Consider the following 18894-nt stretch of genomic DNA (forward strand, 5'->3'; position numbering starts at 1 on the left):
ACACTGTGGCAAGCATTCTTCTTTCAACGTCAATGATAGGCTTCGGGCTTATCTCGCCGAGTTATGGAGAAAGAAGAATCCATGCTGCTGGAGAGAGTTCAGCTCTGGACTTGCGATCTGCAACGCGGAGATGTCAGTGCGAGGTCTTACTGAGTACTACCATTCAGTTGCTTAACGAATAGAGGAGTGGATACTCGAGAGGGCAAAGAGCCTCTTCATGGCTCTGCAGTTGAGGGACCAATTACCAGCGCTCCTGACTCAAGGTGCCTCGTGGATATGAGATAGTGGCCATGCACGAGAACAATAGAGAGCCAGATACTCGAGTATCGTGTTCAGCGTGTGCGGGAAGAATGACAATAGGGGTTGGAGGTTGTGAAAGTCAGGGTGGCTGGCCAATCGGTCAGCAGGTGATCGGCCTGCTTCGTATTGTTCTCCCCGGGACAATATCAACTCAACTCAACTCTCCCTGAGATTGTGGCGGAAACCTCCAGATTTCGACAAAGAAAAAAAAAAAAGAGAAAAAAGACCAAGAAATGTTATATTCATCATTCGCGATAGGTAAAGAAGATACTCAAATATCCAAGATCCCTACTATTAGGTATAGAGCGGCTCCGTCAGCTCATTCAGAGCCAACCCCGACTTGGCCACATCCTCCTCGATCAGGAACATCAACGGCATCTCCACCAATGTACCCTTTACCTGACTCAACAGTTCCTTCACCTCGCGCACGCCTTCAGCGCCAGGGGCGAAGTTGTCCCGAACGACATGCCCGTACTGGAACCGCGAAGGCCGCGAGTCCTTCTCCTCCTTGCCATACGCCTGCTTGTCGGAGCCCTGGAAGTAGTAGCTGTAGAACTCCCTATATGAGGCCCAGTCGCGTACTGTGTCATCGGGAACGGCGTGGAAGACTTTACGGAATACTTCTGTGTTCGTCCTGGAGCGCGTGTTCCAGAGGCTCTGGAGGGTGTCTGCGAGGGGATCGGCGACGATCCTACTCTCAGGGGCGTCAAAGTCGAACTGGTTGGGCACGCCGACTGGCTCTGAGTTGGCATCCGGCCGCTGAGGGTCTTCTGGGGGCAAAAGACCGAGGTGCTTGCGGAACAGTTGCCGGCGAAGGGAGGCGGCAAAGCGGCTGGCGGTCCATGGCTGGCCATTCATGCTAGACTGCACGGGGGTCTGGTCTTCGATGATGACCGCAATCTCGGAGTCGTGGTCGCCTAGCTGAGATCGATCGTTCAGGTTGGCGGAGCCGCAGATGACCACCCGATCATCCGCAATCATGACCTAGCAAAAAGAAACAAAAAGCGTTAGTTGATTCATTCCTCATTCAGTGTTGCTGACTGCATACCTTGGAATGAACATAGAGTTCCTCCGTGACGAAAGCATCAATCTCAGCCTCACTGGGCCCTTCCCAAGGCACGTTCCGAATGTCCTCGCCGTGGAGCATATAACACTCGCTAACACTGTCCCATCGGCCGGATGTCGACTTGGTCGTCGACACTTGGTGAGCAGCTTGCTGGTACTGCTGCTGAAATGGGACGCTCGTATCAAAAGCGGTCCGAGTAGCACCGGGGCCATAGCCGCCTGGGCCAACGGTGTTCAGATCATGCTGCTTCCGGGCGTCCTCATAACTAACACCACTCTTCTGTTCAATCTCCGACATGCGGCTGTTCGCATTGATCCGGTCGTAGTTGCGGAGGTTATAGAATCGGATGTATTCCATCGGGTTATATCCCTCCTTAGCAATGAGCTCCATGATACTGTGGCCGCCCCGATTGATCGAATTGTACTGGAACTCCATAATTGCACGCGTTCCCAGAGATGCCTCATCTTCCAGGTCCCCAGCAAAGCAGGGTACCGTGGGGATCACCACGATGATCTTATACTTCTGGCCTGCCCGAGCAGCACGTAGGATACGCTCAACGATGGCAGCACCGATCTGGTTCCGAACCGGTTTCTGGGAATCACCAGTCGCCGTGATGAAGAACTGGTTCTCGATGTACACAAAGTGCTCACTGTTGCGGATGATCGCTGCATATGCGTCGGCAATCGAATGCTCGGTGGGTGTTCCGTTACTCCATTTCGTGCAGCTGCGCACGATCTGGCAGGACATGTTGCCTCGCTGCTGGGGACCAGGGCGCCCGAAGGAACTTAGACGATCCTGGTACTGATGCACCTGTCCCGCCAGTTGCCCGCGGAGGACATTGCCATAACCCGTGATTTCGTCCTTGAAGCGGCGAGGGTTGAAACTGCTGCGGTCGGGGTCACCTTGGCCCCGTGAGCCCTCATAGTAGTCGTCCATGCCTCTTGTCTGGGAATGGGATCCCTCCTGAGTTGGAGGTGGAGGGAAATAAGGTGCCTGACCTTGGCCCTGATTGGGCGATTGAGCCGATCCATAAGACTGAGTTGGAGTCGACCCATAAGATTGGGTTGGCGGTGGCCCAGGGGGAGGTGGTGGGAATGAGTCCCCGGTGTAGGAGTACTGGTGGGAGCCGGTCTGGGCTTGCGATGGCGACTGTCCACCGTAGCCAGGCGATGGAGGCTGATAGTTTGGTGCTCCTTGGCCACCAACGGTTGTCTGGGGCGGGTAGGCCGAGAGATCAGCTGGTTGCTGAGGCTGGTGCTGCTGCTGGTACTGAGGTTGGCTCTGCTGCTGGTATTGGGGTTGATGTGGTTGCTGCTGCTGCTGCGATTGAGGTTGATTATTCGCAGCCGACTGCTGTTGGCTTGTAGAGGAGCTGGGCCGACCGTACAGCGCAAGTTTCGAGTATCTCACATCCTTGCGAACCTGGTACTTGGTGTCGTAAATAAAGTTCCACCGCTCTACAAAATGCCGGCGCAGATCTTCCACGACCTGACCGTGCAGACTGACCGAGATATCAGACCAGCCCATACGCGAGGTCCGTTCCCGATTGAGCTGGTTCTTCTCCCAGTGCACGACATCCTGAAAGTCGAGAACTCGCGCGTTGTTATAATCTTGGCCAGGGAAGACGATATCGTCGAGATTGGTTGGGTGGACATCAGCGATTGCATGCTGATGTGTATCCCAGCGGCCAAAGCACATGTCCAGGCCGCCCATGAAGGCAATTCTGCCGTCGATGAGACACAGCTTTTCGTGGTGCGCCCAGTAGAGAATCACATCCTCGTTCATGCCATAGATACCCTTGAGCGCATCACCGGACATCTTGGCAAGTGAGACGGTGTCCAGGGTCAGATTCTGCAGGGTTGTAGTAATCGAGGAGTGGAGATTCTGACGATCGGGAAGATGGTCGGGGTGACGGAACACGGCGATGTTCTGGTGGAGGTCCTCGAGAGCATGCTTGGTATGGGAAGACGAGACTGTAGTAGAGTTAGAAACCAGCATGTGCCGTTCATCCATCCCTCAGCCGATACGTACGAGTCAATGCCTGGGTCACCTCCTTATACACGATGATATTGACGCGCACTCCGCGCTGGGCAGCAGCGTGCAGCATCCGGTCCAGGCGATATTGCTCATTCTTCGCCGGTGGACGTCTGAGGTACAATTCGGGGGACAGCCACCCTGGTGACGATTATCAGCTTCAAATAATATGCTCAAACGGGCGGGGCCACTTACAGTCCAGAATCCAAATCGACTCCTTAGCACTCTCTAGTGCCTTCGAGACGGCATAGAAGTAAGAGCACCCGTCGACATACCACTTCGCATCATTGGCCTGCCGGGGCGCAGCAAAGCTGCCGAACCGTTGCTGCGATTGGGGTTGGGGCGTGCCATATTGCGCGTACGCCTGGGGGTCGAGGGCCGTTCCGAGCCGTTGGGCCACATCTGTTCCAAGAGTGGCGACGGTGTCCTGAAACTTTCCCAGCAATCCGGAGAATTTGTCCTGTTTCGCAGGCTTTCCTTGGTACCCGGGTTCCTGGTACGCGGGGTTCTGGTTCTCGTTCTGGTTCTGACCCTGGGTTCCATATGGATAGGTCTGCGGCGCGCCTTGATTCGGGGAGAAATTCTGGCCCTGAGCAACAAAATCATCAACAGCTGACTTCCTCCAGGTGAACCCAAGACTAGCAAAACATGTCTGCGACACTTACACCGTAACCCCCTGGATTATAACTGCTCTGGGGCTGATTCTGTCCCGGCGGCGGCGACTGCGAGTGGTGCTGCTTGTAGGTATTCCGCAGCTTGTTGAAGGTATCACCTACAAAACCTCTTGTGCTCTCTCCCTGGCCGTCATCCCGCTGGTAGTACTTGCCGTAAGCCAGATCATCCTCTCGTCCCGACATGGCCGGCTGTCAATATGAGCGGACCGGATGATAAGGGGTTGACAACGGAAACAACAAGATACTTGGTGATTCGGCAGCGCTGAGAACGATGAAATTACACGGCAAAATCAATGGTCAACGAACAGATGTCAGACGTAACAATGCACGAAGAAGTACCCATAGCTATTTATTATTCGACCGCGGGGCAGAGATCAGCCCAGTTTCACCATCACAGCGCACAGCCTCACCATCCCGCTCAGCCTCGTTGGTTTGTTGACGGCGCGCCACGTTTGCCCCGCTAGGGCCGGATAGAGTGGAGAGACATTGATAGTATGACTGTATGAGTGATGCACAGGCTTGATGACTATGTTAGTACGGAGTATGTGTCGGATTGATGATAATGTTGGAGCCTGGAGATCCCACATCTAAACAGGTGTATAAATAATGAAGGGCTTACTCATTAGTCCACAGTCCACACGCATAAATGTCCCCGCTGAAATATACATCTCACATATGGGTCCCTTCTAGCTGTGTCTCATCACTCATGTAATAGAACTCATAATGAGACTTCTACTCCATGTTGAAACTGATACAACTGATACATATAGCATTATTGCAATCATAGCTCTTAGACCTCTAATATCATTCATACTCATAGCATACAAATCTGAGAGATTGTGTGAATCTCCTCACTGACTGGTACCGTAGTACCGTAACTCCCAACCCCGCAGTGCACTGTGGTCTCATATAATACCGTACCGTAAATACCTTATCATCAATGCAAACAAAAGTGACAACTGAGGGGTGTCAACTGTAACATTACCGTATCAGTCTTGACTCCTCTTATCTCCCCGCATCAACCGTTGGAGAAGATCGTCCACTGCTGGTTATTTAAGTAAGAGTGACATCGCCCTGAAGGACTTCATCCAGTCAAGCTTTGTTTTCAATTGAACTCCTATTTAACAGCGTAGTGACTCTCTCTTCCTATATCCAGTCTAAACCCCTCGCACCAGATACCTACATCCCAACAATGTCTCTCGCAACCCTTGACGTCAGTCCACCAACACCTACTAAGCCAAAACAACCACTAACCCAGCAGCACCCAACAGGCCACCCAGCACCCCAACCTCCCCCAGTCCTCCCAGACCCTCTTCAGCGCCAAAGCAACCAAAAAGCTCACCTTCGAGCAGATCGCCCAGCACATCGGCCGCAACGAAGTCGCCGCCGCCGCCATCTTCTACGGCCAGGCCAAGGCCTCGCCCGAGGACATCGAGAAGCTGTCCTCGCTCCTCGACATCCCCACCCCGGTCCTCGAGGAGCAGCTCGGCGGCTTCCCGGACCGCGGCCGCTCCGTCGAGATGCCGCCGAAGGAGCCGCTGATCTACCGGCTGTACGAGATTGTGCAGAACTATGGGTATGCGTACAAGGCGGTGCTGAACGAGAAATTTGGGGATGGGATCATGAGTGCGATTTCGTTTTCGACAAAGGTCGAGAAGGAGACGGACGCTGATGGGAACAATTGGGCTGTTATCACGCTGAGGGGGAAATGGTGAGTCTTTTTCTTGTTTTGAGGTGGGATGCTTGGACTGGGTGCTGATTGTTCTAGGTTGCCTTTCTCGCGTTTCTGAGGGTGTCGCTTAGTAGGGAATATGGAAACCTATGATAATGGACTTGATATAATTTCAATAACAGATCCTTAGTAGAGTAGGTGTGATACAGATGTGCCATTATAGTGCTAGTCTCTCCATGGCTGAACCACTGCTTCTTATTGTAAAATATGAGAAATGAAGTGCCAGATACCATGGTGTGAATACTATACCTTCAAGGTGATTCATACCTTTCATGGAGTAGTGCTCAACGAGTGATTTTGAAGTCATATAAAATTCTATAAAGAGAGGGTCTAACATAATAGTGAATAGGTATCAGTGCTAGTAATTGAGTAATTGTACACTCATAGAGCAAGCTTTCTCACTACTCCTTCTTTCAAAAGATCCAACACAATCTGCCAAACTTCACTTCCATCGTTCTCCTTCACTCCTGCTCTTACAGTTCACTCAACCTCGCTCTCACCCACTCTTGTCCACTCTCACCTGAATACCTCATCTCCAACACAACCCTCAACACACCAACCTCAAAATGTCCGGTCCAGCGACCCCCAGAAAGACCCGCTGCACCTTCCCCAACTGCCCTCGCCTCTTCGATTCAGTCGAGGAGATGAAGAGACACAAACGCTTCACTCCCGAACACGAGTACTGCAGCCGCTGTGATGAGGACTTCCAGGACGAGCAGCGGCTCCTCATCCACAAGATCAAGAGCAACAAGCATATCGTCTGTCCCATCTGCGGCATTGATTTTCGAAGCGAGGGGGGCCGCGATGTGCATATTCGCCAGGTGAGTGAGGGGTTTTTTTTTAAAAAAAAAAGAAAGAAAGAAAGAAACGAACCTGAGACATACCACAAGCAGAGAGAGAAAGAGAGAGAGTAAAAAGTAGACAATGTCATACTAACGACCATGATATGAATGACAGAACCACCGCGCCGAACAAAACCTCGAATGCTACGGCTGCAAAGCTCACTTCAAAAGCGCTAGCAGCATGATGCGCCACATCGAAGACGACGAGTGTCCCGGCATCACCAGAGCCCGCCTCCTGCAGGAGAAGTCCAAGAAGCTCATCATCAAACAGGCCCTTAAAGTCGGCGAGGGCTCGCCCATGCCCATCATCCCCGGCCCGAGCGACAACGACGACATCGACGGTGGCGTCAAGGTCGATCCAAACCCGCTCGAGTACGACAACCGCGAGGCGATGGCCCACCAGCCCAAGCTGGGCGAGCACGACCCCACCGCCAGCGTCTCCGCCATGCTGGCGCTGAAGCACTGGCCCCAGCCACCAGGACGGGCCCGCGCGGCGGTTGGTGCCGTGCCTGTGGAGCTGATGGCGTTCTCAGAACTCGCGATTGTGAATGGGACTCGGGCGCAGGGGTGGAAGGGCAAGGAGCCGCTCCGGGCGATCCAGGAGTCGGCGGAACAGGAGGAAAATCAAGGTCATCGTCCGTTTGGCGTGGCAGCAACCTTCGATGCGGGCCAGACGCTGCGAACGCTCCAGAGTAACTGGGATGCGACCAATTTCTTCAACTCGTACAGCGGCGAGTACGTCTGTCCTTGCGGGGCACGGTTCAACACCATGAAGGAGTTTGAGGAGCATATGATCATGAAGAGTCAGGGAGGGAGAGGCATGCAGTAGGTGTGGTCACTTCGGATTTATACAGACTTAAGGTTAATATCATTGCCAGGTGTCCTGGATGCCAGAAATTCTTCAAGACCACTGCCGCTCTGGTGGCCCATTGCGAGTCGGCCAGTACCCGCTGCTATATTAACGACAACCATCAGTTCGGCCAGATCATCGACGAGATGACCGGCGGATTGATCCAGGCGGCTGGTTATAATCCCGATGGAACTGTCAAGTATGAAGCCGGCAAGCTGGACTTGACCAATGCCACCACAATCGGCGTCGACGCCAGCAAGTTCAAACGGTAAGTGGCGGAGAATGATGACTAGCGGGACTGTATCGATGCAACCATTGTATCTATAAAGGTCCACTGCATAAGGTTATCAGGAGGGATAGAGAGTTCTTTGAACTTCCAGCACAACAACACACGTTCCACATGGGGAACCCATAACACCAGAACAATCAAGCCATCTATCAATATCAGTTCACGAGATATGGTATTCAATTCCATGATACTCAGAAATCAGGTAGCGAAGGGTATAATAATATGATAAACAAAGTAAGTCCTCGACAAGCGAATCGGACCAAGCACACCGCAGAGCCATACATCTCGTAGCTCGTCTCCACTCCAGTCTAGAGAACAACTCCTTCACAGAACCTAACAGCAGTCCTCGCAGCACTCGAAGCAGAGGATACCCGCACACCTGACGCCGAATTAGCCCAGTCCGCAATCCATCCAATGGGACGATCAAACATACACTCCACAGCACACATCTCCAGCACCACCACCGCGCAGCTGCATCTTCATGTCCTCCTGGTTATTCTTCGAGTATATTAGCGATCGTGTTGGTTGCGTGGAAAGACAACGAGAGACGAACCGGTTGCTCCGCTACAACACGCTCCGTGGATGGAGCCTCGGGGCTCGCGGGCTGTTGCATGGTGAGCGTGGCAGGATCCCAGGTTGGCTGCTGCTGGGCAGGAGCAGCATCCTTGGACTTGAAGAAATCAAAGAGACCCATTTTGATGATTGAGGGTGGATTCGGTAATGGTTATGCGAGAGAAAGGAAGAGTTAAGAGGGAGGAGAGAAGTGTGGACAGTTTTGGTTCCAGTTGACGGACTCGGGGAGTACAAAGAAACGGAAGCACGGGGAGGGATCGTGGTCAGTTATATAGGCAGTTGCGGCAGAACGGCCACTAGAATTGAAGCCGCACCGCCACTTACTTTTTATTCCCGCTTATACGAGGGACTGGCCCTCATTGGAGAAGGATATCCTGTGTTGTAATCTCGTGGTGGAGCTGACGGACAGCCGTCTCACAGCCACCTGCCCTGGAGATGATCCATGCTACTCTGCCCTAGCCCTGTGGATTGGCGGTGTTAGTGGGACGCTTGTTTTGGGTCTGTCTGTTTAGCGCTTGGTCCTTTGAGATCGTCATAATCAATCCAGTCGTATCGTTTTGACCTTTTTCGAACTTTCGAAGATATTCAAATCCCCCTTGTACCCACTCGAAGAGAGTGTTGAATATGAACCGCTGGAGCTCAACATAAATCCCCTGCAGTCTAGTTTCATCTCGATATCACCGCAATTCGATGAGAGAGCATGCAGTAAGCATGAGACAATTTGAATGAACCTTTTTTTTCATCCTTTCCCCATTGGGCATAAAAGCGCTTCCTGCCGGAGCGTCCGTAGTGTGCATACTGCATAGGTTTCTTGTGGCTTGCTAGGCAACTTCATTTCGGCCTGTACACAGTAGGCTGTAACCCACTCTTCCATCGCCCTAAATCTCGGGTTCTGCTGGATAGTGATTGGCATGGACCACAGGGGCCAAGCTTTGCTTAAGCTTCCATTTGTCCACCTTGGCGAGTGAGCTATTCTTAGAGTCAGTCAGCACCGCCTGTTTGGTGTCTGCCGAATTTGCCGAGTGCTCCGTAGTAGCAGCGTAGCCTGTAGGCCCATCATGATACTGATAGGGCTGGAATTGAGTGTTTTCAGAACGACGCCATCTCCGATCAGATAGCTTTAGGGATGTCCACTTCCATCTTTCATATAGATACGCGTCGCAGTTCGCACTCGTCGCAAGTCAACAAAGTCTTGACTCTTAAGAGAAGCAATGGCACTAAACCCAGCTGGGTATAATGAGAATTATCACGTGACCTTCATCTCTGGGCTGAACGGGCCACCGTAAATTTTGCTTCAACCGCCGAGAGAAATAATAGCCAGCTTATTGAACAGCCTCAAATAATAAAACACCTAAACCCATCACATAATAACATAATCTCCTCAAATCCGCACCTAAAAAACAAAAGAAAATAAACCAAAACAATAAAAACCTCAATAATCTACAACAAACCTACACCCACCCTCAAAATGACTACCCAAGACAACCCAGACATGCAAGCCATCCGACAAGCCGACTACATCCGCTTCAAAAATTACGCCGCGCTTACCTTCCTCGTTGTCTCGCCGGTGCTCATCGCCCTACCTCCGCGGAAACTAGACCACCTCACCGTCCTCCTCACCGGCGCTTTCTGCGTCTCCGCGAACCACCTCACCCGCGAACGCACAGGACGCAGCATCGTCGAGCGCATCGAGGCGCGCATTGCGTCCGCGCCATCCATCGCCCCGGCGGACCTCCCCAGCCAGCGCGCGCAGGAGGTGCAGGCGAAGCTGCGGGCGGCGCGGGACGCGCAGATCCGCGAGGGAGGGCTGGTGACCGAGGAGCTGGAGAGGTTGAAGGCGCGGCAGGTGCAGGAGAAGGGGGTCGCGGAGCGGATTTGGATGGGTGGGGAGACGGAGGGGTGGAAGGAGAGGCGGCTCAGGGAGGAGCAGAAGGCACTGGAGGAAGGGAAGGGGTATGGGGATCTGATCAAAGAGCATATCTGGGATGTGTGGACGTGGGGGCAGAAGGATGAGTCGGAGGGAGGAGAGGAGAAATGAGATATAGGGTCAGTGATTTGCTGAGATGATGCTTTGAATGTGTATATTATGTATGATATTTGTATATTTGTATATAACAACAAGTCTGGTGTTGGGGCGTTGGGTCATTGCTCGAATCGGTCTTTGGACCTCGAGATGGAGAGACAATCTACAACTTCACTCTACACTCTACACTCTACAATAGATCATCAAGTGAAGGAAGAGAAAGCGCAATTCCATTCAAAAGAAAAAAAAAATCGTCACAAAACAAGTGATCATCAACGCACAATACAACAAATATCCCCCCATTCGGGCTATGGATCAAGGAAAACCTCCTTGTCACTTCATGTGAACAAGGTAAAAACCTTAAACAGGATAGACAAACCAAGTATATCCTCCAGCTGTCTGTTTGGGCTTGGACAGCTTTTACCAGAAGATTCTCTCTCTCTTCCTCATCCCCAGATAAATAAGTCCTCCCACTTCATGTGGAGGGAACTTGTCTCGATGGACCTGGTCCTATAAAGGCCAGTCCTTTCTCTCATCCCCAGAAAGAGTTGTTCTCCCACTTCATGTGGAGGGAACTTCACTCAATGGATCTGATCCTGTGGACCAGTCCTTCTCCAAGACAAAAATGCCTCCCACTTTATGTGGAGAGAACACTACATCCCCTTCAGTTGTCCCTTGTTGGAACTTCAAAAGTTTCCTCCGCTGGGAATTTCCCTATCCCGTGGCCGGCGCCGGCCATATCCTTTTTCCCAAACGTGTTTCTTCGACTGATTGTTCAGTCGGAATGTCAAGTTGAATCCAGGTCCAATCACAGAAGGGAGTCGAAAGGCGAAAGGAAACACGGACCAGTTAGAAGATCTGGCTGTGCTTCGGAATTGACTTTGCAGAAATGACTTGTTCGCCACACAGGATCGAATTGACTCGACTCAGGCGGGTTCGGAAGCGGTTGATGGGATTGAGGTTTGATTATTTGGAATGGATTCGACTTGAGATTTGGCACCATGTTGACTGCTGCTAGCCCGATAGTGACATTCGAGAGAAGAGCGAGTCGAAGTCATGAACGAAAGTGATATGGTCGACATCCATTGGGGCCCTCAATGGAGTCGCCAGTCATTTTGATCGTTCTTTGGGTGTGTGTGCTTGTAAATTAACTTTTTTTTAAAAGGTTATAGTCCTTTTGACTTTTTTTTTGTGGTTTTAGTCTTTTTTTTTTCGGAGAGAAAAGTTATGCGTTTTTTGTTGTTTTTCTTCCGTCGGGCATCACAAGCAGTCAATCTGATGGTGTATTTCTGTTGGGGCGCGGCATTGGCCGACGCCAACGCCCCAAAGGATGTCATTTCACAGGGGGGTTTGAGATGGCCAGGGCCCAGAATGGACAATTGCTGGGACTCGCTGGCGCCCCCTGGAGGAGCTTGACAATTCAGAAATAGAAGGGAGCACCGCCCATTTGGTAGCAGGTGCTCCCCAGGGCCTCGTCATTGAGAGCGAGGTCCAAAATGGCAGAGGCCTGTCAGAAGGTCAGCGAGAGATCTCAGAAACAGGGAGAGACGGTACATACAAGGCAGTTCATTGCCATAGCCCCGCGAGTGAGGTCCTCAGCCCTCTATATGAAGTGGTTAGTAGGATGATCCAGCTCATGCAGGAAATGAACTTACCGTTTCAAGGAGGGGAGGAGCGTCAACCATGACCACATCGGGGTCAGGCTGAGGAGCCGCGATGGGAGCATACGCATCTCTCATCACCACGTCGCCATCCCGGGGGCCAGCGGGAGCAATGAAGACTTTCTGTGCGTGCTGTCCACGCTGTCCACGTCGTCCACGCTGGCCGTTGTTAGGACCGGGTTGTCTAGGCGCCTAATCTTGTTGTCAGTTCTAGAATCATACACACAGCCATCAGCAGAAGAAAGGCACTCACCGAATTTTGCTGCGGCTTTCCGTTTCTAGGCATTTTGCCCAGGTTATTGGGAGTGAACTGATTCTTGTTCACCCCATTTGGTTTGGGAGACCGACGAGGCTGCTGGCTTGGTCTTTGACCTCCAGTTCTTCTGCCCCGCCGTCTGTTCCCCTGAGGGGACTAGCAAGATCATCAGCTAATTGCCCGAATCCTTCCATTGACAGGGTAGAAGGTTCATCTCAGCTGGATACTTACTTGTCCATTGCGGTGATGACCACCGGAGGGTTGTCCAGTTCCATTCGGCAGCCCGCCATTTGAAGCAGAAGCTTGAAGAAACCTGGCGTTGTGGCCACCGAAACCCGAGCCGGAGCTCAAGGGATTTGCGTTCATTCCGTTGCTATAGAAAGCCATTGGGTTTTTAGCTTTCCGGAAGAAAGAGGAGAAGAACAGATTCAAGAAGGTGAAGGTATTGCGGTTTTTTTTTTTTTTTTTTTTTTTGATGAATGCCCACTGCTACCGGCTCTGGTCGGTTTAGCTTATTCTCAAGAACGGATCCCTTTATTTCCTTCGTGAGGAAAAAAGGTTAAAAAAAAAAAGACAATTTAACAACGGATTATTTTTGGGGGGGATTTTTTTTTGCCCAATTTGTTAGAGGATTTTTAAACAATTTTGAAAGCAACGCTCCGATTTCAGCCCCTACTGAGGGACTCGTATAGCAGTGGGGTGCTTGAGGTGAGGTCTGCGGTGTGGTCTTGATAATTTTGAAGAGTTCTTGATGTGTTCTTTGGTTTCTTCGAGTTGGAGACTGGTAAAAGCACACTGATCTTGGTAGATGAAGAAGGAAAGAATCAGTATGAGCCCGGGAAGAGAATGGAGGGCTTGATATAGACGGGAGGGCATCGCAGGCAGCGATCCAGAAGTTCTGAGTTCTGGACATGACCATGGTCGTTAATTGCGGTCGTTGACGACCGACTGCTGTCATTGAGTTGCAAGATCGGTAGAAGCGAAGGTAGCCATGAGAAGCAAATCTTGGAGTCATTTTGTAGTCAGAGCTTTGTCTGAATTGCACGACAGACGGATGTGTTGATCGCTGCAAGTCAATGATGTATACCCCAGATTTGTGCAGAAACTCAATTTGTTGTTCCTGAACCAGCGGAAATAAGCTTATTTAGCTCAGGCTCCACCTAAAAATAGGCCCGTTGCAGGCATTTCAGCGGCTCAACCATGACAAGCACTGGCAGAACAGGCACCCGTCCACTACCACAACACCAATTGGCTGTCGAAAATAATCCTTCCATTGATTTTCGGTGTCAATGGATGGTTCGAATGCGAAATTTTCCGTGTCCTGCATTGTTTTTAGCAATACCACTCACTTCGAAATGAAAATAAAGGTGTCATACCTGACTAAAAAGCGTCCAACTCGAAGACGTCCCTAACTTCAAGAAGCCTTCCTTTGTCTCTTTGTTCCTGACGTCGACTGGTTGTCAACGAAAACTTCCGAACCACGCTTTCTCTCTGCAGGTTTGCTACCGTCTGCCTGCGACGAGGAATTCGTAGCGCTGCCTACATCCACCGCGTCGGTCTTTGTCTTCTTCCTCCTCGGTCTGGATGCACCACCGGCCGAGGAAGCGCTACCGTTCGACGCGAGACTATCCCGTTTTCGCTTCTCTGGCTTTGCGTCGCCCTTCTCGGCCCTTGCATCCCTCTTCTTGCGCCGCTCCTCCTTGATCTTCAAGCGCCGCTGTACCTCCTCCGAGATATCTTCCGTCTCCATCGACACGGGCATGACGTCCCGCACATCGATCTCGCTGCCTGCGATGACCATTTCCCGTCGTTTCCGCTTTTGAGATCGAGTAGGTTCCACGTCTCCTTGTTCTTCACCCGGGCGAACGTCAATGTCTGCCTGCACGGCGTCCTCATCCATCCTCAGCCGTTTCTTTCCTTCGGTCGAGTTATTACGTCGCGATGAGTCGCTGTTGCCGGGCATTTCTGTTCTCGCTCCCTGATCAGGCACACCCCCGAAAGACGCTGGTCCTAAACCCAAAAGTCAATTCTCTATTCGTCCTCACCAAATCTCGCGCGAAAACGGAATCCCGTCGGCAAAAGTTTCCCTGCAGGAACTTACGATTCATCTAGTTCCTATTGTTAGCAACAGCAGAACACTTTGCGCATGCCAGGCAGACACCCACCAATTGCTTCTTGATGACTTGGAATTGCGTCACCAGTTTATTCGTCTTCTCGACCATCGAGGAAATCAGGCGGAAGGCGTCACCGTTGCCTGCGACTTGGTTCTTGACACCGTTGAGCATATCCAGGTGCGACGAGAGGACGGATTCGTGTTGCGAGCAGATCTATGGTTCGAAATTCTCTGTCAATGAATGCTCCAGGCACCTATGTGTGCTGGAATCGGTCGAGATGCACTCACCTCCGGCCAGGACGATAGTCTGCGTTGCGCATTCAAATTTTGCGATTGAGGTTTGTCGCCCTGTTCGTCGCTACATTCTTCGACGGTTGGGTTTCGAGGAGGCTGGTAATCGCTTGAAGGCATCGTGAATCGTGAATACAACGTTGAGATAAAGTTGGCGAAGTCTTCCAGAATCGTGATCGACGCAGCTGTTGCACAAATTCGAGGGACTCCGCGCCAAGACTCCGCGAGCTGCCCGTCATTCACTTTAGCGTCTCCACCAGCCAGTTGAGACTACAAATACTGTTGTCCAAGCTTTGCACTGCATGTTATTCCTGCAACTTCGGACCCAATATAATTCAGATCATTTAATAAACGGATCTACCAGGATGATTTATGAATTCCAGAAATATAGAATAAGTGCTGTACTATACCACATCGTAAGCCATTATATGCTGTATTGATTGACCCATCCATACCCAGTTTGCAGCCTGTGTTCGCCCAATGCGCCCTAACAAAGTCCAAATCATGCTCAATACGTTGCCCAATACTAATACAGGTTATCGCAATCCATGTTCAACCCATATCAGGCTACCATGCACCGGGGTCGAAATCGAACCGCGACAATTCTTTCTCTGCATCCTCAACATCCTTCTTCGCTTTCATACGCATGTAGAAGATAGGACAGTCCCGAGACGAGCAGATAACTTCGCAGTGTAGACTGCCCTGGCACCGCTGGCATTGGGTCCAGAGCCGGCCGAAACGGACTTCCAGATCAGAAACCTTGTTCAGGGTTCGGGTGTAGAGCTCACCCATGCGCGGGCGACAATGCTCGCAGACAGCGCCAGCCATTTCTTCTTTACCAGAAAGGGGTTTCTTGCAACCCATACACGTCTGGGTTTTCTTTGCGAACTTCATGAGACCGCCGAGCGTAGGTGCCGCGACAGAAATGGACCGAGTGTGTTCGCCCGTCAAGAGTTGGCTGGCCTTCTTTTCCCCGAGAATAGGTTCGAAGATACGACCGAGAGGGTTTGCCAATTGGTTATCGAGGTAGTATTTTGTGTCAATAGGAATGTTGTTTTCCAAAACGTAGATTGGGTCCTCAGACTTCTCATAGTTCTTCGAACCTCCAGCACCTTTCACGATGACATAGGCAACACGATCACCAAGCGTCGGGGCAGATCCCGCGTCACGTTTGCGCATCCGTTCGGCAAGCTCGACGTGGGCTTGCTTCGCCGTATAGTCTGCCTTGGAGAGCGCTTTCGTGATCACCAGCTTGGACATGTCGACCTTGTTCTGCAGAAGATCCGAGATAGTATCCTTGACGTAGCTGCAGGTCAAGTTAGTAAAAAGCGAGGAGAAGCGACAAGACAGTGGCTCTTACTCTTGAGCACCATCGATATCTCGGTCGATTAGGATTTTGTGTAGCACCGTCTCAATAACATTCTGGACCAGCAGACAGTTATCTCGGCGAACAGTTTCAATTCCCTTCGTGTCCATCTTATCGAACTTCTTCGGGTTCGTCCAGTACAGGCCAGCATATCTCTTTTTGTTGATCAGAAGATATGGAAAGTACACCTTCTCGAACTCGAGCTTGATCGGCTTCAGAAATTTCGAGGAGACAAAGTCTGCTGCCTCCTGTCCAAGTTTCATGGCGTCCTCCAATTCACTCACGCCGAACTTCACCATGACCGAATCAGTGTCACCATAGATAACTTTAGCGTCGTGAGAATAGCCATTAGCAATTGTGTATTTTGCTTCCACCTCTTGCTTGGTTTTCTCAATCATCTGACGTCCATAACTCGTTGTACTACTTGCGATAGGTAAACAAGGCAGTTTTCCTACAGTGGCTCCAGTCAAGCCGTAGACACTGTTAGCGCTGATCTTCAAAGCAAGCTGTCTTCCGTTGAGAACGGCTTTCTTGAAAGGATCAGTTTCGATGGCCAACTCTTTCTTCGCGCGTTTTCTGGCGGAAAGCAGTTCTTCCAGAATCTGCGACAGGAGACCTTTGCGCACTTTAGCCGTACAGAACATGTCGCCGTTCGGAGTCACAATGTAATCGTCGTCCTTTTTCAATTTGAGCTTTTCGACACTATTCTTGTTCAAAAGGGTCGTATAGCAGAGGTTGTGTGCCTGGATAATCGAAGGGTATAGAGACGCAAAATCAAGGGTAGCAATTGGGACGCCATAATATCCTCTGATGGGTTCGATGACGGTGGCACCTTCATAGTCTTGCTCATCCGTCGACTTCATATTGGGAATGACAAGCTGCTGCTCCAACGCTTTCCGGAACAATTGACTGAGGAACTTGACCTGCTGACCACGAGACAACAGGAAATTGAATGGGACACCCGTGACTCTTGCCATCTCGGTGTAGTTGACCAGACACATCAGTTTGTCCATCAGTCTTTGTGGTAGGTAAGCATCCTTAAGACAGTAGACTGCCAAACGCCGCCTCGAGTCAGGAGTTCCGTTGTACAGCTCGGTGATCATTGTGTGATGAACATCTTCCTTCTGTTCTTTGAGAAATTCGTAGGACACGGAGTTCAGTGTATAACTTCGCAGATGGTAGTCCCTCTGCACCAGCTGAAGGAGATCAAGCTGTATTCTTCCGTTTGTGTTCGTTGCCTTTGTGTCTCGGTTGCCCATCTGCTTGCTAGAAAAGTTGGTCGAGGTAGCCTGCGAAAGGATACCCTTCATTCGTGTCCAATACGGAAACCCACCACATTTAAGGTGCTTTGCACGATCCAATAGATAAGGAAAGTCGAAATTGGCAATATTGTATCCAATAATGACGTCGGGGTCGACTTTCTCAAGAAAATCGCGCCATGCCATGAGCATTTTCTCCTCCTTGTCGAATTCCAAAACCTGGGTGTTCACAATAAGACTGCAAGTATCCAGAACAAAAACATTCCGAATGAATGGTTTTGATTCTCCATAACGAGTCACGACATTGGCAATCTGAATGACCGGGTCGTGGTTCGGCTCTGGGAAGATTCCTTTACGACCGGCACACTCAATATCGAACGACAGGATGCGAAGGGGTGCCATTTTGGCCCATTCGCCGTTGGGCGGGTGGGAAATCAAGTCCCGATAATCGATGACAGCTTCAATCTGACAATTCGATAGTTTTTCTCGTCCATCGAGGAGGCGGTACTTTCCGGCCTTGGCCTCGACCCACGACATACCAGAGATGTCCGTGTCGATCATGAACCTGAGAAGATACTGGATGTTGTCGAAGGTCAAAATACCCGCATCCGCGCTGCTCCAAAGCCCCTTGTAATTCAAGCCCTGCGAATTGTGCTCTAGAGCGCCTCGGACTTTGCTGATGAACTTTGGTTCTGTGACAGTTATTTTCAGATAGTAACTTTTCTGATTGCCCTGGAATCCATAGATATTCTCTCTCATCGTTATCTGGACGGATTGAATGACGGGTTGAAAGTGTCCGAGTTTGCTCTCCAGAAACGCACGATAGGGATCGCAGTCCTCTTTGGTGAAGTTGACTGGTGCCGCGATGTAAAGGTAGTGCTGAAAGCCGGTGACATGGAGAAGAACCGATTGACCGATCTAGTAGAGAGTTAATACAACCCAAGCAGCCATTAGCCGAAACCATGAAGCCCACCTCTGTAACGCCGAAGAGTCTAACAGCCGTCTTGCCGCCAGTGATTGTCCCTTCCTCCGCATCAATCTGCTGGAAGCAGATATTTTCTTTCGCCGCATCGAAGTCTCCTAAGGGTGGTCGTTCCCATTGTTGATCCTTCTCTGTGTTGCTGTCCTTGAGACCATTTATATCCTGCGTCAACTTCTCCAAAACTTCCTCCTCAAATTGGCTTTTCTGGGGTTGACTTGAGCCGAAGTTTTTCCGCTGACCATTTTGGGGTATCGAATTGATTCTTGCGGAAGGCTGTCCATCGAGCTTTCGTTTCTTTGCTGCAGCGGGAGAATTCAGGGCACCGCGGGGATTATTTGTTGCTTCTCCCAGCACCCGCTTCTGGGCCATCGCGACAGCTTCAGGCATGGTCACAACTCATAGAACAAATCCTCGTTGGGATAAATGACTGGATCAAACGGCTATTGCAAGAGAAAGGGCAGAGACCAGGAAGCCAAGGAGGTCGCATAGACGGAGGTACGACTAATTCAACGGCGACTGCGCTTCCGAAACAGGAAGTCGTGTTCTGGTCGCGCTCCGAACGTGACGCTCTTTACGCGTAGAC

General features: G+C 51.0%; 8 protein-coding genes across 8 annotated transcripts, besides 3 other annotated features; 3 read left to right on the forward strand and 5 right to left on the reverse strand.

Moving 5' to 3' along the window:
- Window positions 1-594: 594 nt before the first annotated feature.
- On the reverse strand, window positions 595-4257 carry pld2 (putative phospholipase D (PLD); the record flags this gene model as incomplete). The annotated part of the gene is made up of 5 exons (XM_001275930.1): window positions 595-1284; window positions 1349-3339; window positions 3398-3541; window positions 3596-3989; window positions 4066-4257. The coding sequence occupies 5 exons, from the start codon at window positions 4255-4257 to the stop codon at window positions 595-597; spliced, it is 3411 nt and encodes a 1136-aa protein (XP_001275931.1).
- Window positions 2608-2690: a microsatellite.
- A 1009-nt stretch (window positions 4258-5266) lies between the features above and the next one.
- Window positions 5267-5789, forward strand: cyn1 (putative cyanate hydratase; the record flags this gene model as incomplete). Its single annotated transcript, XM_001275931.1, has 2 exons — window positions 5267-5287; window positions 5346-5789. 2 exons carry the CDS (start codon window positions 5267-5269, stop codon window positions 5787-5789), a joined length of 465 nt encoding a protein of 154 aa, XP_001275932.1.
- Window positions 5790-6372: 583 nt separating this feature from the next.
- On the forward strand, window positions 6373-7770 carry ACLA_075460 (putative C2H2 finger domain protein; the record flags this gene model as incomplete). The annotated part of the gene is made up of 3 exons (XM_001275932.1): window positions 6373-6627; window positions 6764-7473; window positions 7527-7770. The coding sequence occupies 3 exons, from the start codon at window positions 6373-6375 to the stop codon at window positions 7768-7770; spliced, it is 1209 nt and encodes a 402-aa protein (XP_001275933.1).
- Window positions 6649-6674: a microsatellite.
- Window positions 7771-8120: 350 nt separating the features above from the next.
- Window positions 8121-8481, reverse strand: ACLA_075470 (uncharacterized protein; the record flags this gene model as incomplete). The annotated part of the gene is made up of 3 exons (XM_001275933.1): window positions 8121-8166; window positions 8221-8285; window positions 8341-8481. 3 exons carry the CDS (start codon window positions 8479-8481, stop codon window positions 8121-8123), a joined length of 252 nt encoding a protein of 83 aa, XP_001275934.1.
- Window positions 8482-9828: 1347 nt separating this feature from the next.
- ACLA_075480 (uncharacterized protein) lies at window positions 9829-10398 on the forward strand (the record flags this gene model as incomplete). Its single annotated transcript, XM_001275934.1, has 1 exon — window positions 9829-10398. One exon carries the CDS (start codon window positions 9829-9831, stop codon window positions 10396-10398), a length of 570 nt encoding a protein of 189 aa, XP_001275935.1.
- A 1405-nt stretch (window positions 10399-11803) lies between these two features.
- On the reverse strand, window positions 11804-12687 carry ACLA_075490 (uncharacterized protein; the record flags this gene model as incomplete). The annotated part of the gene is made up of 3 exons (XM_001275935.1): window positions 11804-11890; window positions 12039-12236; window positions 12532-12687. 3 exons carry the CDS (start codon window positions 12685-12687, stop codon window positions 11804-11806), a joined length of 441 nt encoding a protein of 146 aa, XP_001275936.1.
- A 64-nt stretch (window positions 12688-12751) lies between these two features.
- Window positions 12752-12774: a microsatellite.
- A 940-nt stretch (window positions 12775-13714) lies between these two features.
- ACLA_075500 (uncharacterized protein) lies at window positions 13715-14824 on the reverse strand (the record flags this gene model as incomplete). Its single annotated transcript, XM_001275936.1, has 4 exons — window positions 13715-14310; window positions 14402-14408; window positions 14466-14627; window positions 14702-14824. 4 exons carry the CDS (start codon window positions 14822-14824, stop codon window positions 13715-13717), a joined length of 888 nt encoding a protein of 295 aa, XP_001275937.1.
- Window positions 14825-15271: 447 nt separating this feature from the next.
- Window positions 15272-18698, reverse strand: ACLA_075510 (DNA-directed DNA polymerase delta POL3; the record flags this gene model as incomplete). Its single annotated transcript, XM_001275937.1, has 3 exons — window positions 15272-16010; window positions 16065-18247; window positions 18303-18698. 3 exons carry the CDS (start codon window positions 18696-18698, stop codon window positions 15272-15274), a joined length of 3318 nt encoding a protein of 1105 aa, XP_001275938.1.
- Between the last annotated feature and the right edge of the window lie 196 nt (window positions 18699-18894).

Source organism: Aspergillus clavatus, genomic scaffold, assembly GCF_000002715.2.
Source record: "Aspergillus clavatus NRRL 1 1099423829791 genomic scaffold, whole genome shotgun sequence".
NCBI lineage: Eukaryota > Fungi > Ascomycota > Eurotiomycetes > Eurotiales > Aspergillaceae > Aspergillus > Aspergillus clavatus.